This window comes from Budorcas taxicolor, chromosome 16 (genome assembly GCF_023091745.1).
Source record: "Budorcas taxicolor isolate Tak-1 chromosome 16, Takin1.1, whole genome shotgun sequence".
Taxonomy (NCBI): Eukaryota; Metazoa; Chordata; class Mammalia; order Artiodactyla; family Bovidae; genus Budorcas; species Budorcas taxicolor.
The window spans coordinates 40,750,150-40,761,145 of NC_068925.1; the positions used below are offsets into that span (position 1 = coordinate 40,750,150).

Genomic DNA, 10,996 nt, shown 5'->3' on the forward strand with positions numbered 1-10,996 from the left:
TGACAACATGGTAGAATAACATCTGCAGACAAAAACAATAACGATAATCTACAGACATTTACATCTAAATTCACAACATTGCTCTTAAAGAAGAAATTATCTTTGCCAATATAGCTAGCTCATAGTAAGTATAAGATCTGTAAACCTACCTTTAAGATCGCTGATAGAATTATAAAAATTATTCTTAGATTGCTGAGCTAAATCTTTTAAAGCTAAGTTGGTCTATATAGTCATCTTTTTCTCTATGGTAAATGTCAAACTTTTAGAGGGATCTAGCAGTATAATAATACAAGTAGTGGATTTTTCTGAGTAAATTGCTTAAAATGCAGGGAAGAAGTTATGTAATACCTCAAAGGCAAGTCATCTATTCACTTTTTCAGGTAGACATTTTTCATTTGTCAGGCAGTATAATTATTTGAAATCAACAGAAATCTCCTTAATGTTGAGAATAAAGCTTAAATAGTAGGTCTTTGAACTATGGAACTCGATGAAAGAAGATAATATTTGAGACTCAAGCCGTGAGTTTTATATTATTTCACCAAGAGGACCGAAAGCTATGAACTCAGAGTTTAATGTGAATGAGGCTGTTGATAGTTTCCAAGAAACAGTTATTGGTTCACTAGATTGCTCATTCCTTTCTCAAAAGCTCAAGTGTGTCTTTTAGATAATCTTCAGTCACCCTGTCTAGTTGGTATGTTTAACATTATGTGGTGTTCTGTATTGTGAAATTTTAAGATTTTGAAGCATATGTTGTATATGCATTGCTATCTGTATATATGTGTAAGAATGTTGGTATATATGAGAACAAAAGAGAGGGAACTCAAGGAAGAATCTCATGTTTGTCTTAAGACCTGTTCATACTGGTATATTGGTGAGACTTCTCACCTGTCTGGGCTTCCCTGGTGGCTCAGACAGTAAAGAACCTGACAGCAATATGGGAGACCTGGGGTGGGAAGATCCCCTGGAGAAGGGAATGGCAACCCACTCCAGTATTCTTGCCTGGAGAATTCCATGGACAGAGAAATCTGGCAGGCTTCAGTCCATGGGGTCGCCAAGAGTCAGACATGACTGAGTGACTTACACACACACACACAAACACACACACTCATCTCTCTGGTCTGAGGTTTTACATATGGCTCAGCTCAAGGCTTCATTTCTTTTTTATTTTTACCCTCTGATTTCTTAATGTAATGTTTTTTAAATTACTGTAAAATTATTCTGTCTAATCTCTTGCATTGTCTGTTGTCAATTTGATAAAAATGATCCTTCCCAATCAGAAATTCTACTATTACTTGATTTCTGTTTAATCTCATATGTATAGCATTTGTTTTGCTTGCCTATGTTTCTTTTCTCTCCCTTTTCAAAATCAAACTCGTTTTTTTTGCTTTTTTATATTAAGAAGGAGTGTACAGAAGCAAAATCTTGCCTTTTGTGTCAATTCTTTAATTAATTTGAGCCAGAATACTTTTCACTGTCTTCTTGGCACTTTCAGGATTTCTTATTGCTGATATAAATGGATGGACTCTGTGAATGGACATTTTGAAGCAACTTCCTTTAAATCCTGTATCATTCTAGAAGGTCATGTGTACCTATTGTGAAAATGTGAAGCTGTACTACTGAACCTGAAATAAATGATAACATTTGAAGGACTCCCCCTTCCTCATTCTTGTATATATTTGAGTCATGTCTTTGCTTATCGGTAAGGTCTGACTTGTAAATACTTAGAACTCTTTTTAATCCAATTGTCCCAGAATTACCAGTATGGAGAATGATAGCATTTGACATTACGGTCATTAATTTGGGAAAGAATGAAATTTTTAAAGGGAGAAAGTTGAACAAATCAAAGGCAGAAGAGTGGGAAACATTTTACTGCTGACTTGAAGTCATTGTTTTACTAAGTTAAAGAAGGACATAAACCTTAGGCTGCTGGAGTGTGCAAAGTGACACTTCCCAAGAAACACCACGACACTTGGCTATTGAAAAGGAAGTGATTCTGAAAATCTAGGTCTACAGAAGGCATTTCTTACAGAAAGTAATTGAGCTTCTGACTCAACAGTTGACCTCCATTGTTTACTCATGGTGCATTGATGGGAGAAGTTACCGCTTTTCATTTCCCCAGTATTAAGAGAATGGAAGATTGTTCAGTAATTACACATGTCCTTATCCTACCTGAATTTCCAGAGAATAAAGACTGTTTGTAAGAAGGGAATGGGAGGGGAGAAATTTTGATTTACTTTCCCTTTGTGTTCAGGATAGACTCCTTGTGGAAAGATGAATTGGAAAGACTGTTGGGTTAATTCACACTTTCCTATTGTAATTTCTTTCTCATGTCTATACACGTTCTGTGAGAGGATCCATAAGTGTCTTCAGAGGAAGCCTCTTAATGGAAGAAAGACTCAGGATGTGAATCCTGCTGTGCCCTTGTGTTGTGTGTGTCTTACTGCACGATTCTTTATTCAGAATTGTTCCTGATAGAAATACCCAAACTGAAGGACCTTATTGTAACTGTTTGGCAGATTTCCATTTGTATTTTTAAAATAGTTCTGACATCAATGTAAATATCCGCCCGATTAGTTTTCAAGATTCTTGTTTTTCTGCTGGAATCTTTAAATCTCATACTGAGAAGTACTCATTTCATCACACACCTGACATTGCCCCTTTTAAGACCATTTCTTGAAGTTCTTTAATACTGAGGCAGCCTGATACTTAGAGAGTGCATGCAACAGATGTTGGCTAAAACTACAACTTTAATTTGGAGTTTCCCAAAGTCCACTCCGTGAGATTTTAATGTTTTACACATTCATACACCAAGACCCTCTCGATTAAATATGCTTGTGAAAAGATGACTAAACACTAAAGGTTTCTTTACTAGAAGACTCTACGGGAGCTCTCATATCAGATTACAGGGCTAGTGTCTCCCTGTTTCTCAGATTTATTTTAACATCAATGCTTTGTTCATAGAACATCTATGAACAGTACTACAGGACTAGTGTTCTGGGGTACATGCCTTAGGAAACACTGCTGTAGTGGCTTTAGGCTAGGTTCAGCTCAGTTCAGTTGCTCAGTTGTGTCCGGCTCTTTGCAACCCCATGAACCACATCACGCCAGGCCTCCCTGTCCATCACCAACTGCCAGAGTCTACCCAAACCCATGTCCATTGAGTCGGTGATGCCATCCAACCATCTCATCCTCTGTCGTCCCCTTCTCCTCCTTCCCTCAATCTTTCCCAGCATCAGGGTCTTCTCAGCTGAGTCAGCTCTTCGCCTCAAGGCAAATGCATTGAGTGAGATTATCCCAGTACAGACCATCACTAACACAAAGTTGGGTGATAAAATAAAATGTCATCGTAACGAGAGATCCCAATCTAGGACCATCCTCCTGGTATGCTGGTGCTTTGTCACAGTGGGGTCTGAGACGCAACCAGGAAGGTCACATAGGAGCAGGAGACCTGAAAGCAGGTAGCGACAGACATGCCATGCATCCCGGGGAGCCTTGTGGAGAACTCAGATCAGTTTCAATTCGACTGTGACTCTCTCACTCCAAAGTGAGAGAAAATACTGAAAGCTTGGGAAAATGAGACAAGAAAGGCAGTAAGAACAGGCGTTCTTCTCAGTGCTTCTCTGATGATCTCCACTTTTAAGTCAACTTAGACCTCTCCCTTCAGAAGAATACATTGGGGGTCATGTAATTACCTGAGAGAGGTATGCTGAGCGAGTCCCAGTATTTTCAGCAAATGCCTTCAAGCACTTCAGCATTGGGTTAAGTAACATAGAGCAGCAGTCCACAGCCTTTTTGGTTCCAGGGATTGGTTTCGTGGAAGACAATTTTTGCAGTCCTTTGAATTAATTACATTACCCCTAATGTATTCTTGTGAAGGGAGAGATCGAAGTTGACTTAAAAGTGGAGATCATCAGAGAAACATTGAGAAGAACACCTGTTCTTACTGCCTTTCTTGTCTCACTTTCCCAAGCCTTCTGGCTCACCCACTTCTCAGGGATGTGAAGTTATCTAAGTGATGGGCAAAGGAAACAAACAGAGCATGCTTTGTGAGATTGTAACAGAAGAGAACAAAGTTATAAGGAAGGCCTTCCCAGGGCTCTTGCCAGAGGAATGTCACCATAAGAACAGATTGCAGCATTGAGGTAGATCCAAGAGAATGTGGGTAATTCATTATTCTTATGAATAATGGGGTCTTTTATGTATATATGAATTATGCCCATGTTGTACACACAGTTTTTCCTGCCCTTTTACTTCCCATTTTGGCCAAATGATTCTCTGAAGTTATTTTCAGAAAACTTAAGGAGGTATGACCTGAAATGATCATCTTGACTAGGGAGAATTTGCTTGTACAGTGAATGCTGGCATGATGAGCTTTCAAAAGTGTTAGCAACTCAGTATCCCCACTCAGTAGTCCAAACTCAGTACTTCAAGTTTCAATTGTTAGAAGTAGCAACGATAGAAAGTTCTTTGTTGCCCTTCATATAAAAAGCTCCAGTATTTTCAGCAAATGCCTTCAAGCACTTCAGCATTGTGTTAAGTAACACAGAGCAGCAGTCCCCAGGCTTTTTGGCTCCAGGGATCAGTTTCGTGGAAGACAATTTTTCCACTGACCAGGGCAGAGGTTCAGGGGGTGGGGATGATTTCAGGATGATTCAAATGCATTACATTTATTGTGCACTTTATTTCTAATTATTATTACTTCAGCTCAATCTCAGATCATCAGTCATTATATCCCCAGAGGTTGGAGATTCCTGATATAGAAGATTCTGGAAATAGTAAAAAAAAAAAAATTAGCCAAGATCCATAATAGAAGTAGCTCTGAGCCAATGTATGGTGTCATCACCAAGGATGCCTTTTTGGCAACAAGTGGAAAGTTAGATACAGGGTCAGTGAAGAGGAAAGAAAAGAGCTAAGGGGATAAACATATACACATTTCTCTGATGGTTGAAGCAAACGTTCTAGCTGTTCGTGAAATATATTCCAAGACATAAAGCTTCTGACCCTGTTTCTGGACTAGAACACCAAACTCAAACAGGAAAGTGCTTTGGCATATGCTGACAAAATGTCGCTTCAGCACTGCGGACTTGCTGTTCAATTTAATGGCTCACCTCCCCACCCTGCTGAGGTCATTAAAGTGTTCTAAAGCCCCTTCAGAACTCAAAAATAGTTTCTGTTTGCTGGGCAGGTGATAAATCTCAGCAAGCCTGACAGGAATTTAATTACACTTTCTTCACAAAAACACTAGGGATACCCATTACCTGGATCTCTAAAGCTAAAGGCTTGCAGACCCCCCACAGTTGAAAGGTTACGGACCCATAATAAGTTCATCATATAAATGGATGGGAGGCCTCCTTAAGTGCAGCCAGCTTAAATTGGACCAAAGAAAAATTGGTCTTGGACTTTAGGAAAGGTAAGATCATTTTTCACTGTTGCTAAGAACTAGCCCAGTCAGCTTGGCTCCATTAACATTTTATAGAAGATGAAAAAGAAGTTTGTTTTTGTTTTTGTTTTTTTGTAGACCTCCTTGCTCCACTCACTGAAGTGTTACAGAAGTAGGATGGAAGTGAGTATGTTGTTGAACACCTGGATGAATAGCCAAAAAGAAGTCCCACAGGGAGCGGGGTACTGAACTAACCTTGCAGTTCTATGGCTTGCTGTAACGTTGAGCTCATTACCAGTTGGGTTAGAAAGAGGAAATTAAATGTAGACTTTTGCAGGAAACTCATGGGAAAGCTTCACTGGCCTGCTGTTTTCCTATTTACAGAGCTGTGCATTGCTCTGTAGCCTTTAGTGTATCTTCTTTACCAGCCCATCATCCAGAGACGCTGATGTCAAAACTAACCATATCTCTGGATCCTTCTTTCATATCCAGTGAACGTGACAAGATGCAAGCCAGGCTAGGGATACAGAGAAGGAGCCAGCAAACCAAATTTCACTTACTCTGGACCCAGTTCAGAATAAATCAGAGCTTCAGTTGCACCTAACTCGGAGTCAAAGAGAAATTTTACAAAATCCTCACGTCACCATGAACCAGATGTAGCCTCTGAATTTGCCTGCGCCTAGAAAGGCTATCACAACAGGATTTTCACCTGGAGGAAATTCTCATTTACCAATCCTTTTCTCTAAGATCGACCCCTGATATTTTCCACCTTGTGATTACATTGCTCATCTGATCTCTTGCTGCCTTCTACTGTCCTTCATCTTAAAAAAAAATTTCCCCTGTCATATTGCTATATCAACTCCCTCTCCCCCTATGGAGATTTCACAACATTTATTGAAATCTTTGAAAATAACTGAATGTCACAAAATCAGGGTTGGGAAACAAATACTCAAGTTATAAAGGTATGTGGCTCTGGTACTGTTCCCAGTTTTCCTGAATATGATTGCGTGAATATCATTCCATGGTACAAAATAATACAGGTTTGGAGTAGACTCAAATGGCTCATACCTAGCACATGACTGGTAGCCAGGAAACGGCCCAGGAGCTGCTTACTATGCCACGTGACCTCTCATTTCCCTTGCATGTCTGCATGTTTTTTGTCTGATTTAAATTTGATTTTTGTGAGATTATTTTTGCATGCTCTTATTTGGATTTGTTTTCTGGTTTAAACTTTGTTTTCTTCTTCCACATCTGTGTTTTTCTTTTTATTATTTTGTTTTCACTAGGCGACCCCCTCCTGCAGTTCCTGGACGACCATCCTAACCCCCATCATTCATCTCCTTTTGTGTCCGACAACATGTCTATCTATCTGTGGTATTTAAAAGCCTTTCATTTGCACTGTATGTCATATGTACAGAAAAACTTTTATTTTTGATCCATGTCTATAATAAAAACAAAGTTTATTCTATATAAAAAATGAAATGTGTTCTGTTTCTTTTTCTTTTTTTTTCTGTTTCTTTTTCTAAAGAAGATCCAAGTTAAAGTAGGAGTTTGTTTCAACTAAAACCAGGTAAGGTGAAAAATACATAATTTGACCAGCAAAGGAGCTTCAATTGAAAATGACTGATTTGAAGTTCTTAAAGCATTGTGATTTAGGATATTTGGTGGAGAATAGTAATCGATCTTCAGGTGAAATGTCTGTCCAATAGAAGAGTGAAAGATGAAGCAAAAATCCTGGGTGTCTAGAAAAGACACAGAGAACCGAATAAATTCAGTCTGCTCCCAGGAATCTCATTAATAATTATTATTGCACCAAGACATTTTGGAGGAGGAGAAGGGGATGACAGAGGATGAGATAGTTGTATGGCATCACCAACTCGATGGACATGCATTTGAGCAAGCTCCAGGAGTTGGTGATAGACAGGGAAGCCTGGCATGCTGTGATTCATGGACACCACTGAGCGACTGAACTGAACTGAACTGAAGCCACTGAACTAAAGACATTTTTTCCTATTTTCATTGTTTTTTAGGCAATAAAGTACATAAGATTATTTTAGATTATGGGAGAAATTTTTGGTCTGAAACATGTAAACCTCATATATTCTATTTGGCAAGTTCAGGGGAAAAAACCTATCATTCGAGTAAAAGTACAAGGCAAAGAAATGTTGCCACATTGAGAAGATTCCTAATGATGTCAGTAAAGTACTGGAAGAACAAAATCTTTATGAGTTTTCAGGAAGAGAACTTTTTTTATACCTTAATCCTCAAATGATAATTTCAACACTGAAATTTTAAGCTATCAATTAAAAACTAATCCCAAAGACTTACCCAAATAAAATGATTATTATTAATACACTATTGACTGGGGGATTTTTGTAGAAACTAATGTCTGTGGCTGGTGATTTGTTATATAAATGACTGTTGAAACACTCGGGACAATAATGTTTGGGTAACAAAAGATGAATTAATACGTCTGTGGTCAATAAGTTGTTATGGTAACCTAGTTTATCCTGCCGAATATGTGATCTGAAGCCTTCCACTAAAGGCTTGAGATTTAATTCGGAGTTTTCTTTTTGAATATTTATTTGGTCTACGTTAGAATTTTAAAGGATCTCCTCTTGGATCACTTCTCCATGTGCCTCGCTTTAGCACATGAAGAAAGAAGCTACAGGATGGGAAAGTAAAACACTTGATCAGGACTCCGTGTTCCACTCACTTCCTGGCTGATCTAGACAAGCACTGGCAAGGAGAGGCAGCTCAGATGTGGGCAAGAATGACCTCAGTACAGCAATGAGGACCCTCGCTACCAATGTCCTTTCTCTGGGCCATAAAAATCTTTTTCAAGGACTACATGCTCCTCCCCAAAATGCAAAACCAGCTTATCTCTCAGGTGAAAATTTTCATCTTGCATGTTAATACATCAGTGTGTACTTGCATCACAGGTCCAGTGACTGAAAGTCAGAAGCGCTGGTGACTAAGGAAATTCAAAGATACCAAAGCAGAGGGTCAACCAAAGCTCAACTTTACCTCAAAGTAACTGAACTGATGCAGACTACCACACAGCTTGCAGTCTGTTGCCCTTCCTTTCACCTTCAGTCCAGACATTTAACTTTTTAAATCAGTATTCTTATCGTGTAACATTCTCATTTGACAGCATTCTCATCCCAACAGACCCAGAGTTCCTGGGTTATATCACACCACCTCCCCAAATACAAACAGGAAGGAGGTTGTCAATAGGAAGGTTTTCATCAATTCATTTCTTTTTTTAAGTGTTTGGTATTTTTCCACTGTCTTAATTTTGAACTTGTTTCTATGTGCAATATTATACCATTTAGATGTTTAAACCTTAGATTGATCTGATGACCATGAGAACGTAAAACTCAAGTCATAATTGAATGAAATGATTCCCTGGCAATCCTAATCCATCTCTTCAACCAACAGGTAGGGTCCCATCCTCACATTAGACTGGTGAGAAGAAAGGGGACTGACGGGATGGGGTGGTGGATGTGGGAAGAAGCCTGGAGTAAAATTAAACTATTCAGAGGTTTGTTCATTTTTCTTTATTGTTCATACCGTTTCTGTGTTTTATAATATATTCTTGCTCAGCTTTCCCACCCTCCTCACCCCTCAATATTGGATAGAGAGCTGAAGAAGTACAGTTCTTCAGAGGTGATTCAGGATCTTTGGGAGAAATAAACTATTATATCTTTAATACACATTCTTAAGTATTCCCATCCCTTCATTTATGTATCAAACATTTCTTGAATTTATAAGAATGTCCTAGTTACTGGGAATATCAGAGACATTAATAGTATAAAAGTAGCTGACAAAATAGGTAAATAAGAAATTCCAATATAAGCTATGACAGGATTAATTTTTGGACTTTTTTCCAGGGAGAACTGTTACTGACTTCCATGCTAAAGCAACTATTTGAGTCCTAGAATCAGATTATCCACTTGACCCAAAGCCTGCTAGCATTCTAGAATGTGGTGATTTTGACCTCTGACAAAGAAATAACAGAACTCATTTCAGCCAATCAGAAACCTAACTTTTCATTTCTCATGGAATAGTGTAATAGAAGACTCTAAATCACATTAAGTGTGGGTTGAGGAAGACATAGTGGGATTGAAACTGAAGCAGTCTGTTGTTAACTTTGCTTTGGCTTCTAACAAGAAGGCTTTAGATTCAGAAGGTGTCCTGCATTAGTCTTCCACTGGACTCAGTGAGAGGAGTGAGAGTCCTCCAGCCTCTAGCTAGAAACTCCCAGACCACGCAAGAGATGGAGAAAAGAGAACTAAAGGTAGGGAAAAGTTAAAAAAAAAAAAAAAAACTTGCCATACTCTCCTTAGAGATTTCCACTGGTAAGCCTTGGGAGCCACATGTACACTGAAGCATTTTTCAGCAAACATCCTCAAAGTTGAGAGCCAAGAAGAGATAAGGAGATAACCTCAGCTGTTCACATACAAACACAGACACCTTCAGTGGGTTTGGAGCTTGGACCCTTCAGTCCTTTTCATCCCTGAGTTTGAAAAAATACTGTACTTGCCAACATCTGTTTTATAACTCAGCACTAGGTATGATTTTTTTTTTAACTCAGAAAATTATATTAGAATCTTTAGTCCAGTTTCATAGATTCTGAAATAAATCTTTGCAACTGTGAATCCATTTCAAAGACATGATCCTCATCCAGAGAGAAAAGATTGCTAAAAAACAAGAAAACCTCTATTGCCCTTTATAATCCTACAGAATCTATATCTGAACAAATCAGATGGAGCTCTAATGCCACCACACCCCTGTATGTTCCTCATTTAAATGGACACAATAGCTGCCTTCATTACCATAATATACATCTGTTTTTTAAAAAATCTTTTTATTTTGTATAACCAATTAACAATGTTGTGATAGTTTCAGGTGACCAGCACAGGGACTCGGTCATGCATATACATGTATCCATTCTCCCCCAAACTTCCATCCCATCCAGGCTGCCACAGAACACTGAGCAGAGTTCCTTGTGCTATATGGTAGGTCCTTGTTGGCTATCCATTTAAATATAGCAGTGTGTACATGTCCAACCCAAACTCCTTAATTATCCCTTCCTCCCGTCCTTCCCCCCAATAAGTTCATTCTCCAAGTCTTTGAGCCTCTTTTTTGTTTTGTAAGTAAGTTCATTTGAATATACATCTGTATTTTGTTTTTTTATTTTTTAATACTATAAATTACTATTAGATCACAGTACTGTCAACATTTGAGATCAGATTAGGTGGTAGGTTGTTGGATGAGTCAAGGCTATAAACTGCTACTCTCACGGTGTTTTTAATCAAATCACATTTTACAGTACTTCTTATCAGATCCTGATCTCTCCACAGTTCACATCTTCAGTGATCCTCTTGAGGGGGCACACAGTAAAGACAGTCTTAGCAAGCCCCAGGGTCCAAAGAGATTATGATCCTCAAGATAGTAACACTGAAGTGGGTCCTCCCTCTCAAAACAGCTGCTAACAAAGGATATTTTTGAAGCTCCATATAACACAATGGAAAAACAAGTCTTTCAGATTCTTAAGGGCTCACTTTTCATCCTCCTCTCTGTGACTGTATTTTAGAGGCAGCAAAGAGAAGT

General features: G+C 38.6%; 1 protein-coding gene across 1 annotated transcript in view; it reads left to right on the top strand.

Annotated features, from left to right (window-relative positions):
- Positions 1 to 6,734, top strand: part of DNM3 (dynamin 3) — a 636,190-nt gene extending 629,456 nt beyond the window's left edge. The window contains exon 22 of the mRNA XM_052654294.1: positions 6,667 to 6,734. Within this exon, the coding sequence (XP_052510254.1) occupies positions 6,667 to 6,703 (37 nt within the window). The 3' untranslated portion in view covers positions 6,704 to 6,734. The remainder of the gene's footprint in view (positions 1 to 6,666) is intronic.
- Positions 6,735 to 10,996: the final 4,262 nt, after the last annotated feature.